This window comes from Lithobates pipiens, unplaced genomic scaffold (assembly GCF_037356315.1).
Source record: "Lithobates pipiens isolate NorthernLeopardFrog02 unplaced genomic scaffold, aLitPip1_a1.2 Scaffold_44, whole genome shotgun sequence".
In the NCBI taxonomy this organism is placed as follows: domain Eukaryota; kingdom Metazoa; phylum Chordata; class Amphibia; order Anura; family Ranidae; genus Lithobates; species Lithobates pipiens.
In genome coordinates this window covers 5,011,158-5,035,284 of record NW_027507870.1, presented here as the reverse complement: position 1 = coordinate 5,035,284, position 24,127 = coordinate 5,011,158, and the positions used below count along the sequence as shown (strand labels likewise).

The following is a 24,127-nucleotide window of genomic DNA, read 5'->3' as shown; positions in this document are numbered from 1 at the left end:
CTGGGAAGGGGTAATTAAGATGTGTGGGCCACGTGTTCAGGGAGAGGAGTTCGTGAGGCCCGTGTGGTCTGTTCTGGTTCCAGGACCGGGGTAGCCCCGTGAGGGGTCCCGGTCACAGGGTGTTTCCACATCCCACAACATGTTCCTGTTGGAGGCCCCTAATAGACCCGTCTGGTCTGGGGTAGGGATCCGTCTGTTCCCGAGTCTCAGGACCGGCTGGTCTGAGGCGCAGTAACTGAGGGAGGATTCAAGGTGTCCGGGTGTGCTCTCGGCTTGGAGAGGCACCACAGCTCGTGGAAGTGACCGGGGGAGGACTCTTCGGAGGAAGGCCGGCAAGTGGCATCCTGGGAAGTTCCTGGTTGCTGGGTTGGGAAGGATATTGACGAATTCACATTTTTCCAGTACCATTGAGGAGACAGAGAACATTCCAGGTACTGAGGAAAAAGGGTTCCTGTCCACCCTTAGATACAACTTGTACACGTTCATAGGATTGTTTCAAGTTTTGAGTCAACGTGTTGACTGCCATGATCTCTGGCTAGAGATCTGTTCAGCCTTGAAGTACCCAGCTGTGAGTGGCTACTCTCTGGGTGGAAGTAGAGACTTTGCTAGGCCAGCAGTTCAAGGTGCCTGAGTTCTTCACCCCGTGCCCTCTGTTCCCACAAGAGACTGTGTTATTGGATGTTACTATTGCAAAATAAAACCTTTGTTAAAGGACTTCATCTGTGTCAGTGTTCAAGTTGTTGGGTATCAACCCTGGCAACCCCTAGATGTGGAAGAGCAGGCCAGGAGAAGGTAACTGGTAAGCCCATTCAGTCAAGGCCACCCTGCAATGGGTTATGGCCGTTATAAGTGGTTAAAAAAAAAAAATAAATGAAGAGCACACAGGTCACTCCAGATATTCTGGGGGACCTTTGAAGGGGTCTGTATTTTATTTTATTTTATTTTCAAATAGAAGTTAGGTGGGAGGTTTCATTTTCCGGCAATTTAAAACTATGTTTCCATTGTAAATGTCAGAGCTTGAAAAATAAACATTCCTGGCCAAAAAGAATTATCCTTTTTTTTGTTGTTGTTGATACATGTTCCCCAGGGCGGTGCCTACCCCACCCCTTTCCCCCCCATGCTATTTTTTGACAGCCCTTTGCCTATTAGTCCAAGTTCAGGTACATCATCCGAACTCACTCGAACCAAGCCCAGGGCAGTTCAGCCCATCATTAATCTTGGGTGAAGCCACTGGCTATATTTTGGCATGATGACCACATATGGACATCGATGTCACCCAGAATCCCTGTGTCCATTGTCTACATTACAACAGCAATCTGGGGCATCTGTCATTTTAACATAGCGTAAATGTAAGTTTGTCCCAATCCTGAGAATCATCCCTAGCTGAGAAATGGACAGACCTAATGTAGCGCCACACAAGGGCCACTGTGACTGTCCACGGGTTCTTTCCCTAGTGCAGGGGTTCGTTTATTAAGAGAATGGGAACTTGGGAGGGAAAAGGGTTGTGAGATACTCCAAAACACTTGGTGCACAAATTGTAGAGGGCTCTTCTCTACCTTTAAGCTGCAGCAATACTGTGTCCTCCCCAGCTGTGGACCAGGGGGATTGCTGAGTCAGTTTTAGTAGAAAATGGGATAAAATTATTGAGCTTCTGAGCACTGCACCACACAGGAGGGGGGGGGGGGGGGGATTGTTGGCTCTACTCACAGACCCTTGCAACCTTCAGCAGACTAGCCCAGTTTCCATATTCTAGGAAAGGGTGTCAAAAGGCAAGCAGCCCCCCCTTCCCTTGAGCTCCTGGATCCACCTCCACAGGGGAAGGATAGAACAGATTCTACAGGGTTCCAGCCTATTTCTCAGTAACCAAGCCACAATCTGGGCACACCTCCCCAGGGACTGGCTAGGCCCTCATTCCCTTGAGCTCCTGGATCCATCCCTACAGGGGAAGAAGAGAACAGACTCTCCAGGGTTCCACATTATTTATAAGTAACCCAGCCACCATCTGGGCACACCTCCCCAAGAATTGGCTAGGTCCTCATTCCTTTGAGCTCCTGGATCCAATCCCACAGGGGACAATAATAGCAGACTGTCCAGGGTTCCACCCTATTTATCAGTAACTCAGTGACCATTTGGGCACACCTCCCCAGGGATTGGCTAGGCCCGCCTTCCCTTGAGCTCCTGGATCCATCCCTGCAGCGGAAGAAGAGAACAGACTCTCCAGGGTTCCACATTATTTATCAGTAACCCAGCCACCATCTGGGCACACCTCCCCAAGGATTGGCTTGGTCCTCCTTCCCTTGCGCTTCTGGATCCAACCCCACAGGGGACAATAATAGCAGACTGTCTAGGATTTCACCCTATTTATCAGTAACCCAGCCACCATCTGGGCACACCTCCCCAGGGATTGGCTAGGTCCACTGTCCCGTGAGCTCCTGGATCTATCCCCACAGGGTAAGAAAAGAACAGTGACACGGGTTGGACTTTTTTCAACATCACCAGCTATATGACTATGTAACAGACTTACCAAGGTTCAAGCTTATTTACCAGTAACCCAGCCACCATCTTAGCACACCTCCCCAGGGATTGGCCAGGCCCTCCTTCCCTTAAGCTCCTAGGTCCATCCCTACAGGGGAGGAAGAGAACAGACTCCTCCCCAGGGATTGGCCAGGTCCTCCTTCCCTTAAGTTCTTAGGTCCATCCCCACAGGAGAGGAAGAGAACAGACTCCTTCCTGGGGATTGGCCACGCCCTCCTTCCCTTAATTTCTTCGGTCCATCCCCACAGGAGAGAAAGAGAACAGACTCCTCTCCGGGGATTGGCCATGCCCTCCTTCCCTTAAGAGTCTTAGGTCCATCCCCACAGGGGAGGAAGAGAACAGACTCCTCCCTAGGGATTGGCCATGCCCTCCTTCCCTTAAGTTCTTAGGTCCATCCCCACAGGAGAGGAAGAGAACAGACTCCTCCCTGGGAACTGGCCACGCCCTCCTTCCCTTAAGTTCTTAGGTCCATCCCCACAGGGGAGAAAGAGAACAGACTCCTCCCTAGGGATTGGCTGGGCCATGCTAAATATTTAGGCCAGTCATTTTGAATCATCTTGCCTCTATGATCCAGAAGCTTCTTCCAGAAACAGGGGGAGGTAATCAAACCTGAGAAACTCTCAACCTGAGAAACTACAAACAGACTGCACTGAATAGAAGCTAACACTGGATTTGACTAACTACACACAATATAGGACAGTGTGTGCCCCCCCCTCCCCCAGTATAGAGTCTGTAGGAACCTGTTATCAGTTTACTCTCTGAGCAGATTTATTTATCTGGAACGTTGGGGACTGATCCTGGCAAAGTGGCCGGTTCCACCCAACTGGATCATCACAGATCTAACCATCTCCTATTCCCCAGGCTCTTAGAAACAAGTAGAGTCCCCAGCAATGTTCAGATCTGTCATTTCTGCTAATAAGAACACAGTTTCCTGTTTTCAGACTTTCCCATTGCATCTGCATGTACTTCTTCTTTCAACATCGGAGAGGAAGTGAAAGGATCAGTTTATATAACACATAACACATTTCTGTGTAGTTATGTAAGAAGTCCCTCAGACTGTTTTGTCCAATACGTCCGCCGTTATCGCGGTCATTGGAAATCTAAAGCCCAACTCCAGCCAAAGGATAGAATGAAGAAGACCCAAAGCTGAAGTGTAATCACTTATTGTTCAGGGCAATTTTGAAGTGTTTCACATACAGTACGTTAAAATCATTATTTCTTTATTTTTTATTTATTTTTTATTTATTTATTTTTTTATTTTTTTTTGGTCCTGGAGAATAAAATGTTGGCCTTTTTGCCATTTTTTTTTCTTTTTTTTTTTTTTATGTTCCATAATATTTGCGCAGCCGTTTATCAAAACATGCGTTTTCAGGAAATATTAAACTAAAATTACTTTTAGCGCACACAAATACAATTTAATACCCATTTTATTTTTTAATTTCTAAAAGATAATATTGTGTCGAATAAATAGATACCGACATGTAAAAAAAAAATAAAAATTGCGCACACCTGTGAAAAAGGCAACAAAGAACGATAATTAAAATTGTCTGTAAGTGATGTTTTAACCACTTCAGCCCCGGGAAGGATTTACCCCCCTTCCTGACCGGAGCACTTTTTTTTTTGCAATTCGGCACTGCGTTGCTTTAACTGACAATTGCACGGGTCGTGCGACGTTGAACCAGAACAAATTTTTTTTTCGCACAAATAGAGCTTTCTTTTGGTGGTATTTGATCACCTCTGCGGTTTTTATTTTTTGTATGCTGTAAACAAAAAAAGAGTGTCAATTTTGAAAAAAACTTTTTGCTATAATAAATATACCCAAAAAATATATAGTTTCTTTCTCAGTTTAGGCCGATACGTATTCTTCTACATATTTTTGGTAAAAAAAAAAAAAAAAAATTGCAATAAGTGCATATTGATTGGTTTGTGCAAAAGTTATAGCGTCTACAAAATAGGGGATAGATTTATGTCATTTTTATTATTATTATTTTTTTTAATTAGTAATGGCGGTGATCTGCGATTTTTATCATGACTACGACATTATGGCAGACACAGCAGACACTTTTGGCACTATTTTGGGACCAGTGTTATTTAAACAGTGATCAGTGCTATAAAAATGCACTGCTTACTGTGTAAATGACACTGGCAGGGAAGGCGGTTAACCACTTGACCACTGGGCACTTAAACACCCTTAATAACCAGACCAATTTTCAGCTTTCGGTGCTCTCACATTTTGAATGACAATTACTCAGTCATGCAACACTGGACCTATATGAAATTTTTGTCCTTTTTTTCACACAAATAGAGCTTTCTTTTGGTGGTATTTAATCACCGCTGGGTTTTTTATTTTTTGTGCTATAAAAGAAAAAATACAGAAAATTCTGTAAAAAAATGAATTTTTCTTCATTTCTGTTATAAAATTTAGCAGATTAGTAATTTTTTCTTCATAAATTTTGGCCAAAATTTATACTACTACATATCTTTGGTAAAAATAAGTACAAATTGGTGGATATTATTTGGTCTTTGTGAAAGTTATAGAGTCCACAAGCTGTGGTGCCAATATCTGAAAATTGATCACACCTGAAGTACTGACGGCCTATTTCAATTCTTGAGACCCTAACATGCCAGAAAAGTACAAATACCCCCCAAATGGCCCCTTTTTGGAAAGAAGACATTCCAAGGTATTTAGTAAGAGGCATGATGAGTTTTTTGAAGTTGTCATTTTTTCCCACAATTCTTTGCAAAATCAAGATTTTTTTTACTTTTTTTTTTTTCACAAAATTGTCATATTATCAGTTTATTTCTCACACACAGCATATGCATACCACAAATTACACCCCAAAACACATTCTGCTATTACTCCCGAGTACGGCGATACCACATGTGTGAGACTTTTACACAGTGCGGCCACATACAGAGGCCCAACATGCAGGGAGCGCCATCAGGCGTTCTGGAGCACCCAGGACAATTCTGACATTTCTCCCCTACATGTAAAAATCATCATTTATTTGCTAGAAAATTACAGAGAACCCCAAAACATTATATATGTTTTTTTAGCAAACACCCTGGAGAATACAATGGTGGTCATTGCAACTTTTTTATCTCGCACTGTATTTGCGCAGCAATTTTTCGAATGCTTTTTTTTGGAAAAAAATATGTTTTGTGCTTAAAAAAAAAAAAAACACAGTAAAGTTAGCCCAATTTTTGCATAATGTGAAAGATGAAGTTACACCGAGTAAATCGATACCTAACATGTCACTCTTCAAAATTGCACAGGCTCGTGGAATGGCGCCAAACGTCGCTACTTAAAAATCCCCATAGGCGACGATTTAATTTTTTTTTTACTGGTTACATGTTTTGAGGTACAGAGGAGGTCTAGGGCTAGAATTATTGCTCTCGCTCCAACGTACGCAGCGATACCTCACATGTGTGGTTTGAACACCGTTTTCATATGTGGGCGGGACTTACGTATGCGTTCGCTTCTGCATGCGAGCACATGGGGACAGGGGCGCTTTAAAAAAAAATAAAAAAATGTATTGTTCATTTTACTTTATTTATTTTAGTTTGAAATTTTTTTCCCCAAAAATAAATTTTTTGATCACTTTTATTCCTATTACAAGGAATGTAAACATCCCTTGTAATAGGAATATGGCATGACAGGTCCTCTTTACAGTGAGATATGGAGTCAATAAGACCCACATCTCACCTCTAAGCTGGGAAGCCTGAAAAAAAAAAAAAAAAAAAGATTCTGGATTTGATAGTATTGGCGAGTCGGTAGAAGCACCGGAGGGCGGCGGGAGGGGGGGGGGTGTCTATGGCTGGGTATTGCAGGGTATCACCGACTATGGCTGGGTATGGCTGGGTATCTCAGAGTATGGCTGGGTATCTCAGAGTATGGCGTTGCAGAGTATTGCGTTGCAGAGCATTGCAGGATATTGGCGGGTGTTGCAGAGCATTGCAGAGTGTTGCAGGGTATTGGTGGGTGTTGCAGAGCATTGCAGAGTGTTGCAGAGCATTGCAGAGTGTTGCAGGGTATTGGCGGGTGTTGCAGAGCGTTGCAGGGTATTGCAGAGTATTGCAGGGTAATGCAGAGTATTGCAGAGTATTGCAGAGTATTGCAGGGTATTGCAGAGTATTGCAGGGTATTGTAGGGTATTGCAGAGTATTGCAGGGTATTGCAGGGTATTGCAGAGTATTGCAGGGTATTGCAGAGTATTGCAGAGTATTGCAGGGTATTGCAGGGTATTGCAGGGTATTGCAGAGTAATGCAGGGTAATGCAGAGTAATGCAGAGTAATGCAGAGTAATGGCAGGGTATTGCAGAGTAATGGCAGGGTAATGCAGAGTATTGCAGTGTAATGCAGACTATTGCAGAGTATTGCAGGGTATTGCAGGGTATTGCAGAGTAATGCAGAGTAATGCAGAGTAATGCAGAGTATTGCAGGGTATTGCAGGGTATTGCAGAGTAATGCAGAGTAATGGCAGGGTATTGCAGAGTATTTGCAGGGAATTGAGGGGTTAATTTTCGGTGAGCAGCGATGTGGGCACTGCAGATGCAGCCCACATCGCTGCTGACACCGATCTCTTCCCCCTCCGCTGTTCCGATCGGTACAGAGAGGGGGAGGGAGGAACCGGCGTCATAACATGACGCCGGTTTGTTTACAAGTGATCACTCCGTCATTTGACGGAGCGATCACGTGGTAAACGGCCGCGACGAGCGGCCGTTTACCGTGATCCGTGATGCGCCGGGTCCTGTGGACCCGGCGGTCATGGATGCTCTCGAGTGCGCGCCCCAGGGGGCGCGTGAGAGCGGAATTCTGGGAGGACGTCATATGACGGCCTCCCACAGTTAAGAAACCGCCCTGAAGCCGTCATTCGGCTATAGGGTGGTTATTAAGTGGTTAAACACTAGGGGGGGGGATCAAGGGGTTAAGTGTGTCCTAGGGGGTGATTCTAACTGTGGAGGGGGATGGGCTACCACTAACATGACAGCGATCACCACTCCCGATCACAGGGAGCAGTAGATCCCTGTCATGTCACTAGGCAGAACAGGAAAGTGCCTTGTGTACATAGGCATCTCCCCGTTCTTCCGCTCCATGACACGATCGAGGGCCCCCCGGCAGACAACGAGTCCATGGGACCCGTGGGCACGGTCACAATGCCGCGCATTAAAGGGGACGTACTATACGCCCATTTGACCAGCCGTGCCATTGTGCCAACGTACATCATTGTGCGCTGGTCGACTAGTGGTTAAAAGCCTTTACAAGTTATTAGTTTACCATTAATCACAGTGGCGGCCGGTGTAAAAAATAATTTTGGGGGGTGGCAAACAGTATGCCACCCCCCCCCCCTCCCCGGTCGGTCAGTTGCACTTACCCCATCACCGGCGGCCTCCCGTTCTGCTGCTCTCCACGGTTCATCACGGCGACGGCGGCTTCCGTTTTTGCCCTCCTCCTCGGCAGCCATTTGGGAGTCTTCTCTTTTCGTCCAGTCGGAAAACGGGTCTCACACCCGCTTCTGATTGGCCAATTGAGGATCAGTGTTTCAACAGCGTATTATCATTTGCTGTTGTAACACACCCTGGTGGGCTCCGTGCGCATTCTTTGTGACCCGAGCCCACCCTATTTTGAAGCCTATTAGAGACTCTGGCTCTAATCAGGTGCTTAAAAAAAAACAACAAAAAAAACACCGCTGTAATTAATTCGCCCGGTGCCCTGAAAGGGGTCGGGCGCATTAATAAGGGGCGACCTTGGCGGCCGTGGATAGATTTATGCAAAGCATGAATCTATCCACTGTATATAGGGGGTGGAGTGGAGAGAGGGGGCGGTGCCCGGGCGCCCCTAATGACCGGGCCGCCACTGGTTAATCATGAATTATAGCCTACAATTATTGCTCTTGTTTCAATGTTCACAGCACATGTGTGGTGCAATCACTATTTACATATGGGACATACATTCTCTTTAGCATTAGGGGGGGGGGGGGTGCTTTCATTATTTTTATTGATTTTTTTCTTTTCTTGCACTTTTTAATTTATTTATATGTTGTCAATTAACTTTATTGCTATCACAAGGAGGCAAACCAAGCCCCTTGTGATAATTTCGCCAGGGGACAGGTCCTCTTTTTCCAGATATCAGGGCTCTATTAGACCGCCAATGTCTCCCCTACCATTCAAACCAACCAACCCAGCACATATAATTTATCCAAACGGATAAATGTTCGTGTGTTTGTACAAAACACCCAAGCAGCCAAGGTTCTGACTGAAAAAATTCTGTTTGTGTTTTGTCAATAAAAGAAAAAAAAGAATGTTCTCAGGCTATGTTCTCTGCAGATTGAATATGTGAATGAGGAAGATACTGCATTATGGTCACTAGATGGCATCAACTATCGTAGGAAATAAGTATGCTCGTTATCTCCATCTAGTGGCCATAGATAAATATGCAGTGATTCCAAATCACGCCCACATTATGAGTTGGTCCTGTCCAGACCACACCTCCAAATATGCAGTGATTCCAAATCACGCCCACATTATGAGTTGGTCCTGTCCAGAGCCCACCTCTAAATATGCAGTGATTCCAAATCACGCCCACATTATGAGTTGGTCCTGTCCAGACCACACCTCCAAATATGCAGTGATTCCAAATCACGCCCACATTATGAGTTGGTCCTGTCCAGACCACACCTCCAAATATGCAGTGATTCCAAATCACGCCCACATTATGAGTTGGTCCTGTCCAGAGCCCACCTCTAAATATGCAGTGATTCCAAATCACGCCCACATTATGAGTTGGTCCTATCCAGACCCCACCTCTAAATATGCAGTGATTTCTAATCACGCCCACATTATGAGTTGGTCTCAAAGGTATTACATAGTTAGTAAGGTTGAATAAAGACACCAGTCCAACCTGAGTGAGTGTCTACAATTGTCCCTATCTCTGTACATTGAACACTCACATCAGTCCCTACCCTCAAGGAGCCCACAATCCAAGGTCCCCATTCATATACTAGGGCCAATTTTGGACAGAAGACAATTAACCTACCTGCATGTCTCTGGAGTGTGGGAGGAAACCCACGCAGGCACAGGGAGAACATGCAAACTCCAGGCAGGTAGTGTCATGGTTGGGATTTGAACCAGCGACCCTTCTTACTGCTAGGTGAGAGTGCTAACCACTACACCACTGTGGGACGCCTGCCTTTACATGCCCATTACCTTTAATAGCATCCCAGTCTTAGTCTGTAGGGTTCAATATTAAGATGGTCCACCCTTTGCATCTATAACATCTTCAACTCTTCTGGGAAGGCCATCCACAAGGTTTACGAGGGTGTCTATGGTAATGCTTGACCATTCTTCCAGAAGCACATTTAGAGGTCAGGCACTGATGTTGAGCGAGAAGGCCTCCACCCCAAACTCGCTCATCCATGTCTTTATGGACCTTGCTTTGTGCACTGGTGGAGGGGGGATTATGGTGTGGGGGGGTTGTTTTTCAGGAGTTGGCCCCTTAGTTCTAGTGAAGGGAACTCTTAAGGCGTCGGTGTACCAAGACATTTTGGACAATTTCATGTTTCCCAACTTTGTGGGAACAGTTTGGGGACGGCCCCTTCCTGTTATAGCATGACTGCCCACCAGTGCACAAAGCAAGGTCCATAAAGACATGGATGACCGAGTGTGTGTTGGAGGAACTCGACTGGCCTGCATGGAGTCCTGACCTCAACCCCGATAGAACACCTTTTGGATTAATTGGAGCGCAGATGGGGAGATGTTGAGTGTTGTGTCTTTGTGTGATCGGGTCCTTCTTCTTTGTAGATACCACCCCCGAGTCACTGTGTGATGACTGGGAGGTTACCTATGAGAATGTCACCCCCCACAGGGACATCCAGGGAGGACAAGCGGAGAACCTGCCGCAGGCCAAAGGACTAAAAGGTAATACTCATTATTATTCTTGTTAATATATTGACACACATTAGATGTATTCATTAGATGCCCTCTACTTCCATCGCTGGTCCTGGAGAAGTAAATTCAATCTACAGGCAAGTCACATTTTTTTTTCTTTTTAATTTGAATTTCTATTTTTCTCTTTACCCCGCTGAACTTAGCAGGTGAGGCCTCCATCTTGGGCGCGCTCAGTTGACCCAATTAACCCAATCAGCATGTCTTTGGAGAGTAGGAGGAATCCAGAGTACATGAAGAGCTTCCCAATAAAACAGCACAATCACTTTTACGGGGCTCTGAAAGGGAAGCCCCCCCCATGCCCGCGCATGACACCAGCACCCACGGTACCCATAATGGTTCCCGAGAGGTTTCCCATTCCTTGGAGAACCACGTTCCTCCTGCTTTCACTGGGGAAGTGGTTCCCCGAGGAATGGGAAACCTCTCGGGAACCAATACGTGTACCATGGGTGCCACTGGCACACGTACGCAGGGGGGGGGGGGCTTCCCTTTCAGAGCCCCATAAAAGTGATTGTGCTGTTTTATTGGAAAGCTCTCCTCCTGAGACTTATGTCACCCCCCCCCCCCCCCCGTGTCATTCCTCGGCCAGTGTAGTTGAGGATGCAGCTATTCAAACATGATATGTGTTTGAATAGCTGCACTGGAGGGCAAGGGATATATTAGGAGTTTAACCTCTTAAGGAGCACCCCGCATATATATACTGCGGCAGGGTGGCCCTTAAGCGCAAAATCAAGTAGCTGTACGTGGTTCTTTATCCTCGGCTTCGGGGGGTGCGTGCACGTGCTGGCGTTGGACACGTGTGATTGGACACAGCGGGAGCCAATCAGCTGGTCCTGCAGACGCTGGGACCCACCAATCTTTCTGGAGGAGAGGCAAAATAGTGGACTGCCTATGTAAGCAAGGCTGATCGCCGTTCTGCCAGAGGGGAAAATGGAGATCTTGTGTTTCTGCTAAGCAGAAACACTGATCTTTGTTTTCACCCAGTCAGAGCAACTCACCCACAGTTAGAAAGTACTCCCTAGCCGACACATTTAACCCTTTGATCGCCCCTGATGTTAACTCATTTCCAGCCAGTGTCATTAGCACAGTGACACTGTATTAGACACTGCATTAGTGTCACTGGTACCCAAAAAGTGGCAAAAGTGTTACGCCGCGTACGCACGATCGGAATTCTCGTTGGAAAAAGCTATGATGGTTTTTCCAACGGAAATCCGCTTAAACTTGGCTTGCATACACTCGGGTCACACAAAAGTTTGCTGAACTTTCGACCGCCAGGAACGCAGTGATGTACAACACTGCGACGAACCGAGAAAATGAAGTTCAATGCTTCCAAACATGCATCGAAATTGTTTTCGAGCATGCGTAGGAATTTTGCGCGTCAGAATTGCTACAGACGATCTGGATTTCTGATCGAAACTTTTTTTTTTAAGAACCTGCTCTCAATCTTTTGCTGGTGGAAATTCGGCCAGCAAAATTCAGATGGAGCGTACACATTTTCCAACGAAAAGCTCTCACCGGTCTTTTGCAGGCCCAATTTCCGATCGATAGTGTCTCCGATTTGTCCGCCGCAACGTCGCAGTCATGCTAAAAATTGCACAGTACAGTTACGTGGTTTTGCGTAGGGGAGCCAACCTGCCACAGTAGAACTGCGGCGCCTGGTCCGGAATCGGTTAAAGCCATCCAATGTGTTGCTAGCTGCGATTGGTCAGCTTGATTACATGGTACAGACAGGGCCAATCACAGCCCATCTGCACCATGTGATTAGGTTTGACCAATCACAGCTAAATCACAATAAAACAGATTGAATGAATCAGTTTCATTCAGTAAAAATGCTTTGCATATAGCAATGTAATTCACTGCTATACTCAATCATAATGTGGGGAAAAAAAATAAAAATTAAAAATCCTGATCACTTTCCCAGAGCAGTACAATGTTACTTTGGTAACATTCTATTGCTTAGGTCACAGTGTGTTAATCGTAAAAAATAAATAAATAAATAAATAATTAAAAGAAGAATACAAAATAAAAAATGATAAAAATAAAAAAAAGATTCCCCCCCCCCCCCCCCCAAATACTGTCATCAGTCGGTGTCCCTGACCACCACCACACTAGTTATATGGTGAAGCTGTATGTACTGCTGTGACAGTATGTAAAAAAAAAACAAAAAAAAAGTGAAACTTTGTTTTTTGTTTTTTTGTTTTTTTTTTACATTTCTTAATTTTTTCAAAAAATGACAACTTCAAAAAACCCGCCATGCCCTTCATTAAAGCGGTTCTTCACCCTAAAGGGGAAGTTCCGCTAATCTGATCCCTCCCCCCCTCCGGTGCCACAATTGGCACCTTTCAGGGGGGAGGGGGGTGCAGTTACCTGGATAATCCAGGTATCTGCACCCACTTCCGGCCAGACCACCGCAGACCCCCGCAGACGCCCCGCCCCCCCCCCCCCCCGTTGTGTTCTGGGAAACACACAGTTCCCAGAGACACAGCGGGGGACCATAAGAGACGCGCAGCGCGACTCGCGCATGCGCAGTAGGGATCCGGGCAGTGAAGCCGTCATGCTTCACTTCCCGATTCCCTGACAGAGGATGGTGGCGGTGGCAGCAGCGAGACGAGCGATCGCTCGTCATCTGCCGCCGACATCGCTGGAACCTGGGACAGGTAAGTGTGATTTTATTAAAAGTCAGCAGCTGCAATATTAGTAGCTGCTGGCTTTTAATATTTTTTTTTTAGGTGCAGCTCCTCTTTAAATACCTTGGACTCAGGGGGGGCGTGGCCAGCCAGCGGAGCGGATGGTCGCACATTAGAGGAGCTCCGCTTCATCCCAGGCTTCGGCGGCGATATACACCGACTGCGACCCTCGTTTCAGCCCCAAAACCACACGATTACCTGCGGGCGACAGCAGAGATGCCTTCTAGAAAGAGAAAAGAGGCAGGCAGACCGGGTAAAATGTTAAATTTTTTTGGCCACCAGCGCCCGCTCTCCGTCCAAGATGGCGCCGACCATCCCGGCCGCGCACGAGGCCTGTCACACCAGGATGGGAGAACAGCAAGCCCAGCTAGCGGAGCGAGTACCCCGTCCTTGCACCCCTCACCATGCCCATCGCCGCCCTCGGCCTCCTCGAGCCCGGCGAAAAGTAGGATGAAGACATCGGTCACAGCAACTGACTTACGGGAGGTAAGCGATCACAACTCCTCATTAGATGACACCAGGGAGCTGCAGGACTCCATTACTGAGTTCCCGACTTTGAACCAGCCGGTAATGGACACCACACTTAAGGACATGTTAGTGTCCCTCCGCTCTTCGCTACATGCGGACATTATATCTATGGCACAACAATTTAAATCCGAGGTGACTGCGGTGTCTAAGAGGGTCTCACATATAGAAGTGAAAATGGGCGAATTTGCTACCACTTTTAATGACCTGGTGGACGCTCACAATGACCGTGATGACGAGATTGCAAATATGAAAGCTAAAATCGCGGACCTCGAGGACAGGTCGAGACGCAATAACATTAAGGTGCGGGGCATTCCTGAGTCGATTGCCCCACAGGAGCTGAGAGATTATTTTCTTAACTTAATGCGTGTGGCGCTCCCAGATACTCCAGCAGAGGAACTGGTGGTGGACCGTATCCACAGATTGCCAAGGCCCAAAAACATCCCGTCCCACCTGCCTAGAGACACTATCGTACGAATACACTTTTATCACGTAAAGGAAAGCTTTGTGATGGTGACGAGACAGAAGGAAAATCTACTTACCGAATTTAAAGAATTGTCTTTCTTCACAGACCTTTCGGCCTACACCATGCAGCAACGCAGACAATTGGCTACCATCACGAAGCCTTTAAACAACCACCGTATCCCCTACAGGTGGATACATCCAGCCAAACTGCTTGTAACCTACGAAGGTGAATCGCACCTGATTAAGAATGTTGAAGAAGGCATCCGCCTACTGGAATCATGGCAGATTCTTGGCCCACCACCCGTGGACCAGGTGAATACAGGATTCACTCCATCCACACGTCCTAGTCTGTCAGCTGAAACAGGGTGACTAACTTTTACTTGCCTTCACTTTGATCGCTCGAACGCCTGGGAAAAATGGCTTTAAGTAACTTGTTTAAGTTTCAGTACTTTGATTTACATCACTGACCACTCTCGCCCCCCGAGAGTTAGCGGTTTATACCGGCACAGATTCCATCAGGAATCGCAACATATTTTTTATATTTGTGTTTTTCTTTTTTCTTTTTCTTTGTTTGGTTTGACTCCCTTAGTTTGGTCCTACATCTATTTTCCCTTCCCCTATCCATCTCTTGCAGTCTCAAGTTTGTCTCGTTTTTTTTTTCTGGAGAAAAAGTTGCTACTACGATCATCCTTTGCCCTGACCCACACGGTCGCCTACTTCACAACTGGTTGACCATTCCTGAACACAGATCACGAGTCTGAATATCAGCATAGGGTAACGTACCATGTCCTTTTCTATTGCTTCACTGAACGTTAAAGGCCTTAATAGCCCCCAGAAACGCCAATTCGCTTGGAGGGAAGCTGCAAGTCTACGCTGCGACATCATATGCTTCCAAGAGACACACTTTATGCTGGATAGACATCCTCCCTTTTCCAATCGCAAATTTCCCCATGTGTTCCTGGCATCGGGTCCCAAAAAGAAAGCAGGAGTAGCGATTGCTATTAAGGATTCTATCTCGTTCTCATACATAGACACCTACCTAGACCCCTCGGGGAGATTTCTAATTCTTATTTGTGAAATAGATCAACAGAAATATACTATTGTCAATGTGTACCTCCCCAATGTTCACCAACTTAAGTTTATGCGGAAAATTTGGAAGAAGGTTTCTGGATTGAGACAGGGCTATGTCCTTATCTGCGGTGACTTTAATGCGGTTCCTGGAGGTGAGCTGGATGTATCTGGCCCCCAGAGGAAAAAGTCCCATAGATCCAACCTCAGGAACTTTCTATCCACTTCTGATTTACACGATGCTTGGCGTTGCCAGCATGCTTCTGAAAAAGATTTTACTTTTTTTTCTAACGTACACCATACTTACTCTCGTATAGATTTCTTTTTAGTAGACAAATTCCTACTGCAAAAAGTAGTACGATCTGATATACATACTATTACTTGGTCGGATCATGCTCCGGTGTCCCTGGGGGTGGGGGGCCGTGGTGCCGAGACGAGAGCGAACAGATGGCGGAATGATATTTCTATCATTTCTCAACCTACAAATTTGAAATTCTTACGGGACAAATTGGGTGAATTCTTTGAGATCAATGCTCCCTCGGTATCGGACCCCTTCACCCTTTGGGGCGCCCACAAGGTTTATATGAAAGGTATACTGTTACAATTAAGTGCACAAACTAAACGGCGGCGGACGGAGCGGCTCAATTCTCTACTAAAGGATATAAACACCCTGGAAGAGTCTAACAAACAACTGTCTACGCAGAGGACGAGGGACGCCTTGTTCTCTGCACGACAAGAGTTGCGTGCGCTCCTGGTCTCCCAACAGGTGAACCATTTTCGCATCTTGAAATCTAACAACTACCGCTATAATAATAGAGCAGGTAAATTACTAGCTAACCAGCTCAAAGACAAATTTTCCCATCAAAGGATTGGCAGCCTGCTCAATCCTATCACTCAGCAGAAAGTACACAACCCAAAAGACATTGCTGATGCTTTCAGTGATTATTATGAGTCTCTATATAACCTGAAGGACGACCCGACCACGCATCAACCCTCAGAAATTCTAATTTCAAGGTTTTTAGAGGAGGTCGACCTTCCCAAAGTTTCCCAAGATGAACTAGATGAGCTAAACCTACCTTTCACGATCCCTGAAATTCAATTAGTGCTTAAAGGTATGCCTCATAACAAGGCACCAGGCCCAGATGGTTATTCGTCAGAATATTACCAGTTATTTCAGGCTGAGCTATCCCCATATCTTAAGCAGATTTTTGATGCCGCAATGTCCGCCGCCGCTTTTCCAAAGGAGATGTTGACGGCCTCAATTATTACCATTCCTAAAGCAGGTAAAGATACCTCCCTGCCACAGAACTATAGACCGATATCTTTACTGAATGTTGATGTCAAAGTGTATGCTAAACTAGTGGCCAATAGACTAGCAAAACTTATACCCAATCTTATTAATCACGACCAAGTGGGTTTTGTTCTGGGTCGTCAGGCTCATGATGCCACTAGGAGACTGATTAATTTGGTTCATTCAGCCGAGCGGTCGAAGGAACCTTCTCTGCTTCTGTCACTAGATGCGGAGAAGGCCTTCGACCGCATTCATTGGGGGTATATGACTCAAGTTTTACAAAAGTTTGGATTGATGGGGGGGATACGGAGGGCCATTCTGGCGCTCTACTCCTCCCCATCTGCATTTGTGTTTGCAGAGGGGATGTTCTCTAAGAATTTTGCTATAACAAATGGCACCAGGCAAGGGTGCCCGTTGTCCCCGATCGTCTTTGCCATGGTGATGGAACCCGTGGCGGAGATGATCAGGAGACACACCGGTATTCAAGGCATCTCTGCTCAGGGGGTGCAACACAAGATCTCGCTTTTTGCGGATGACGTCATTTTGACATTGTCCAATCCCTACCAATCTATGACAGCAGCTCAGGAGGTACTGACTAAATTCAGTAAAGTAGCATATTATAAGATTAATGAAAATAAGTCATGTATCTTAGGTTTAGGAATTGATGCCCGTCTACAGACAAACTTACATAGAGACTTTCCGTATCCTTGGTCTTCTGACTATGTCCAATATCTAGGGACTCACATAACCCCCACCACGACGAAACTATTTCACTCGAACTTTCCTCCAATGTTGGAAACTTTTCATGATGAAATGACTAAACTCCAGAAGCACTTTTTGTCCTGGCACGGTCGTTTAGCGGCCTATAAAATGCTGCTACTCCCCAAATTAACATACTTATTCAGAGCCTTACCGATAGTTATTCCCCCCTCCTTTTTTAAGACCCTTCAAAAACAAATGTTAAATTTCATTTGGGCAGGGAAAAAAGCGAGATTTACGTCTACTATGCAGGGCAAAAATAAACAGGTGGGAGGTATAGGTATCCCGGTTCTCCAAGACTATGCTACCGCAGCCGTGCTGGACCAGATAAGAAGCTGGATCTCCCCGGCAGATCCCAAGCCTTGGTGTCAGTTAGAGCAATCATGGGTACACCCTAGAACATTGAACTCTCTTTTAATAGCTTTTAGTATTGACAAATCCCACATTGAGATAGACCACCCCACTATACAAGCCTCTCTACAATCGTGGGGCAAGCTCCTAGCGCTGTCCCACAGTGTAGACAGACTAACGACGGTCCCCATTCATTTGAAGACACTCCAATGGTTGATACCCAATATCTCCCTGAATATATGGCTCAACAAAGGGATTAAAACGGTCCAGGAACTCTTAGTAGGAGACCGTATTCTTTCCTTCCACGACTGTCGCATTAGATATAACATCCCCCCGACTGAATTTTTGACCTATTCTCAAATTGCGTCCTGGTGGCGTCAATCGGGCTCCATTAACTCCTTACTCCCTTCAAAGGCGTGGGAATGTTTAAATTCGACCAGCCCCAAGCCCAGAGGCATCACTATATTATATGACCTCCTGTATAACAAATCTTCTTTTGTTAAATTTGGCCATTTGGTGAGATGGGAGTCAGATCTCGGGAAACAATTCACGGATAGACAATGGTTATCAGCAATTAAAGACAATATCCGATTCTCAAGGTGTTCAAACTATTGGGAACTAGCGATTAAACTCACAGCCAGATGGCACTTTACCCCCTATATCATGGCTAAATTTTCAGAGGGACAATCCAATCTTTGTTGGAGAGGATGTGGCCAGGTAGGCACACTTATACACATGTGGTGGGCATGCCCACACTTGCGGAGCTTTTGGAATGAAGTTTTCAAGTTGGTGGCGTCAATCACAGGAGTTCTTAATAGACCATCTCCCGAAAGAGCATTGCTGAGCATAGACATGTCGGTCTATCCCGTACCATTGAGAGCCATAGCTATGAACATCATATTAGCAGCGAGGTCCCTGATAGTGCAAAGCTGGAAATCTAGGGACATACCTACAATGCGGGAATTGATTACAAAGGTCACTATTATTTCAGCATATGAAAAAATTTTAGCGTATCGTGATGGTACAGGTGCGAATTACAGGGCATATTGGTCTGCCTGGAACTGTCGGTTCCAAGATACTGGATGAATTGTATAACTGCAACTAGTAGTAGGAATAATTTGATACAGACTGCCTCATTTCCATTCATTTTCTCCCTCCCCCCCCCCCACACTCTTTACCCTCCCCCTCTTTTCCTGTTCCAAAATGTTATAGTTCTACATCTCTCGACCCAAAGTGTTGTGAAAGCTATTTTGAATATTTGGAGAGTTTTATGGTTTACTTTTTTTTCTTTCCTGCTTTTTTCTTTTTTGTTAATAATTTCACAGAATACAGTTTGCAAAGAATGGTATTTGTTTATTGGATATTAATCTTACGACTTCTATGTGTACGATGTTATAACACTGTGTTATCGTGCCCTGGCACCTCTGTATTTCTGTTCCCCCCCTTTTTTCTTATCAATAAAAATCTATTTGAGTAAATACCTTGGACTCAGTGGTGGAACTGCCAGGGTTGCAGCAGTTGCACTTGCGTTCTGCCACTGTAGGGGGGCTCAAGACCCGGCATCTCGCCCTGCACCTCTAGGTGTCAGTTCACTAAGCATTGGGGGGGGGGGATCGGAAGCTCTGTGGTCACCCTCCGGCTAGCAGTATACTTCCCTATGTACAGTGGAGAGGGGAGGGGCCTCTGACCCGGGCAGGTATCGGCTTCACTGTACAAGAGAGTCGCTCTGCTTGTAAACTGAAGAGAGAAGCCAATGCTTAGTGAACTGAAAGCCGGTGGGTCAGGGGGAGATGCTGCAGGCACCACAGTGTTGCTGATCAGGTGGGGGGCCATGACACCCTTGATATTCGTACTGGTACTAGAAGCCCTGCTAGCCCACATTAGGGGCAATCCAAATATAAAAAGGCATCGGCACTGGCAAAGCACATCATAAAGTTTCGGCACACGCCAATGATTTATTATAACAAGTCCTGAGACTTCCATCCCCAATTTATTGAAGGTTCTTGGAACATACGCCGCTCTTTGTTTTTCTTCAGCCATTCGGTGGAGGACTTGCTGGTGTGTTTAGGATCATCGTCCTGCTGCAGAACCCAAGTTCGTTTCAGCTTGAGTACACGAACAGATGGTCGGACATTCTCCTTCAGGATCTCTTGGTAGACAGCAGAATTCATAGTTCCTTTTATCACGGCAAGTCTTCCAGGTCCTGAAGCAGCAAAACAGCCCCAGACCATCACACTACCACCACCATATTTTACTGTTGGTATAATGTTCTTTTTCTGAAATGCAGTGTTCCTTCTACGCCAGATATACTTGGACACACACCTTCCAAAGAGTTCCACTTTTGTCTCATCGGTCCACAGAATGTTGTCCCAAAAGTCTTGGGGATCATCAAGATGTGTTGTGGAGAAATTGAGACGAGCTTTGATGTTCTTTTTGCTCAGCAGTGGTTTTCTCCTTGGAACTCTGCCATGCAGGCCATTTTTGCCCAGTCTTTCCCTGATGGTGGAGGCATGAACGCTGACCTTAACTGAGGCAAGTGAGGCCTGCAGTTCCTTGGACGTTGTTGTGGGGTCTTTTGTGACCTCTTGGATGAGTCGTCGCTGCGCTCTTGGGGTAATTTTGGGCGGCCGGCCACTCCTGGGAAGGTTCACCACTGTTCCATGTCTTCGCCATTTGTGGATAATGGCTCTCACTGTGGTTCGCTGGATTCCCAAAGCTTTGGAAATGGCTTTATAACCCTTTCCAGACTGATAGATCTCAATTACTTTCTTTCTCAATTGTTCCTGAATTTCTTTGGGTCTCGGCATGATGTGTAGCTTTTAAGGATCTTCTGGTGGACCTTACTGTGTCAAGCAGCTCCTATTTAAGTGATGCCTTGATTGTGAACAGGTGTGGCAATAATCAGGCCTGGGTGTGGCTAGAGAAATTTAACTCAGGTGTGGACAACCACAGTTATAGTATGTTTTAACAAGGGGGGCAATCACTTTTTCACACAGGGCCATGATGGTTTGGATTTTTTTTTCACCTTTAATAATAAATACCTTCATTTACAAATTGCATTTTGTGTTTACTTGTGTTGTCCTTGACTATTGTTTAAATTGGTTTGATGTTCCGAAACACTTAAGTGTGACAAACATGCAAAGGAACAGGAAATGAGGAAGGGGGCAAACACTTTTTCACACCACTGTATGTCTAGATCTCCAGCGTTGGCACAGGAATTCTTTCTCCTGGCTCGGTAGGAATAGCATCCTAAAGATGGCTGTGTTGCCAAAATGATTGTACCTCTTCCAAACATTACCAATAGCTGTCCCAAGTCACTTTCTACGGTCGGTCCATGGGGAGTTTCTGAACTTCCTCTAGGGCTACGAATTAAAAAAGACTGTCTCGTTGTATCCTGACCTTACCAAAAGACTAGGGTGGCATAGGGTTCCCAGACCCGTTTAAATATTATTACGTGGTCCATTTAACCAGAGCCCTAGACTTGACCAAGCATTTCTCAGAGAAGGAGTGGGTGGGGGTGGAACAGTCCATGTCTCCCTTTCTACTTTCAACTTTGTTGTGGCAGACTTCTATCCTGCCGGCACCCCTGAAATCCCACCCTTTGATTGGGACTACTCTGTCAGTAGTAGCTAAAACGGGTTGCGTCACAATGGTCCCTCACACCCTCTCACCTTTGTCACCGGTTATTGGTGCCCAGGAGTTTCCCTCTAGTCTGTTGGGGAGGAGGTTTAAAGAATTTCTCTTGAACAACAGATATAGATTCCAAGACTTTCTTCATAAGGGTCGATGGTACACTATTGAGGAAATTCAGGCAATGCTGCCCCCCCCCAGACAGATGGCGAGCAACACAGATTAGACATTTTCTAATCTCCTCGCATTTTGTGCCCCCTCTAGTTACTCTGCGTGTGCTTTTGGGAGGGTCTGCCTAGATCCCGCTTCCCTTTGCCATCTTCTGTCATTATTGTACGGGATGCTGATTGAACCCCAGGACAGCTTTATACCCCCCTATGCCCCTATCTACCAAAGTGGGAAAGCGAACTAAGTTGGGCCTTCTCAAAAGATCAGAGAGAACGTATTTTGTATTTGGAACATCGTTCCTCAATTGCGGGTAGGTTCCAAGAGGTGGAGTTTAAGGTCCTGATCCGCTGGTGTAGAGTACCCACGCTCTTACATAAGATTTACCATATTTATCGGCATATAACACGCACTTTTCTCCCCTTAAAGAGGAAGTAAACCCTTTCAGACCACTTTGACCTACAGGTAAGCCTAGATTAAGGCTTACCTGTAGGTCCAAGCAATATCTCCTAAACCTATATGGTTTAGGAGATATTTGCCCGAAAATGGGCACCGCTGTCTACGGCGCATGCGCCGTAGACAGCGGCGCGCAGGCGCACTAAATGCGGCAAGTCCAAGAATGGATTTGCCTAATTTGTCGACTCCCGTGCGCATGCACGGGAGTGACGTAATTGCGGCTTCGCCGAATGGCAGCGGCGGAGCTGCGAGACGCGACTCCCGTGCGCATGCGCGGGAGTGATGTCATCGCGGCTTCACAGCTGTCATTCGTCGGAGCTGCGAGACGCCACCAGCAAGATGGATGCGGCGGACTACAGGGGACAGCAGCGACTTCGCTGGCTCCTGTGTCAGGTAAGTGACACATAATGAGCTACTATGCGATGCATAGTAGTCCATTATGCTTTACCTTTGCAGGGAAAAAAAGAGCAAGTAAACCCATCAGGGTTTACTTCCTCTTTAAAATCAGGGGAAAATCATGGGTGCGTGTTATACGCCGACCATCTGCGATTTCTGAGCGATTTTGAGCCTCTGGGCGGCTTTCAGGTAGTTCCTCGGCTCTTCTCCCGGCTTTTGGCCGCCACCATCTCTTCTCGCGGCTGTCTGCCGCGTTCGGACATTCTCTGCGGCTTTCGCCCGCCTTCGGCCATTCTCGGAAAAGCGTCGAGAATGGCCGAGAGTGGCCGTAAGCCACCGAGAATGGCCGATCGCGGCAGACAGCCACGAGAAGAGCCGAAGGCGGCCGCAAGCCACGAGAAGAGCCGAAGAACTACCGGGTGCCGCCGAGATACACAGGACATCTCGGCGGCGCCATTTTTAAGAATAAAATCTGCAATTAACACAAGGGGACAACGATGCACAAGGCTGCAATGATAGACAGGCTGCAATGATGGACAGGCTGCAGGACAAGGCTGCAATGATGGACAGGCTGCATGACAAGGCTGCAATGATAGACAGGCTGCAGGACAAGGCTGCAATGATGGACAGGCTGCAGGACAAGGCTGCAATGATGGACAGGCTGCATGACAAGGCTGCAATGATAGACAGGCTGCAGGACAAGGCTGCAATGACGGACAGGCTGCATGACAAGGCTGCAATGATAGACAGGCTGCAGGACAAGGCTGCAATGACGGACAGGCTGCAGGACAAGGCTGCAATGATGGACAGGCTGCAGGACAAGGCTGCAATGATGGACAGGCTGCAGGACAAGGCTGCAATGATGGACAGGCTGCATGACGAGGCTGCAATGATGGACAGGCTGCATAAAGAGGCTGCAATGATGGACAGGCTGCAGGACAAGGCTGCAAATGACACCAACAAGGCTTCAGATGGACACTGATAAGGCTGCATTGATGGGCATTTAAATGTAAGGTTTTTTTTTCCTTAAATTTCCCTCCTAAACTTGGGGTGCGTGTTATACGCCGGTAAATACGGTACTCTTCAGTTCCCTCCACCTGCTGGCGATGCCAACAACCTGACGGTTCACTACTACACGTATTTTGGGCATGCTCACTTGTCTGCCCCTTCTGGGACGCTATTCGGCAAATGGTTTTTAGACTGACAGACATTTCACTTGCAGACAATCCGGTGCGGTGCTTACTTCACCTTACTCCAACGTCGAGGCGTCTATATAAGAAGTACCTCTTGATCCACCTTCTTAATGCTGCTAAAATATGTATTCCACAAAAATGGAAATGCTCAGAACCCCCTTCAATTGGTCAGCCGATAGCTGTGATAAATGAAATTAACCTGATGGAACTTTTGATGGCCGCGTTAAACCGAAAAGAAGAAAAATTCAATAAAACCTGGTTTTACTGGCCCGATATCCGGTTCTCTCAAGATTGATTATAACACCTTTGTGGTCCCCACATCGGAGCAACTGTAATGTGTCCCTAACCATTTGCTTTCACAGCACCCCACCCTTTTTTTTCCCCATCAGCCAGCAGTGGTCCTGATGTCCTCTCCTTTTCTTTATGGAGACCGTCAACACCTAGACCGATTGCCACCAATAGGAGGCTTTCACAAATGCGATTTTTCTTTGCATGCTTGTGAGTCATTTTTAATCAGTTTTTATTAATAAATTTATAAAGGATAATGCAAAAGGTAGGTGCACCCTCTTTTCTTTATTTCTTTTATTACTGCTAGGATACCCCTATCCTGGAGGGCGGCAAGGCCTGAGAAATTATTCCTTGAGCACTAGACCATCCGGACA

At 46.3% G+C, this 24,127-nt stretch overlaps 1 protein-coding gene across 2 annotated transcripts in view; it reads left to right on the top strand.

Annotated features, from left to right (window-relative positions):
• The window catches only part of LOC143956906 (uncharacterized), a 106,463-nt gene that overhangs the window by 11,568 nt on the left and 70,768 nt on the right, over window positions 1–24,127 (top strand). For both annotated transcript variants that reach the window (XM_077467076.1, XM_077467075.1), the window contains exon 2: window positions 10,336–10,452. In XM_077467076.1, coding sequence (XP_077323202.1) covers window positions 10,336–10,452 — 117 coding nt within the window. The remainder of the gene's footprint in view (window positions 1–10,335; window positions 10,453–24,127) is intronic.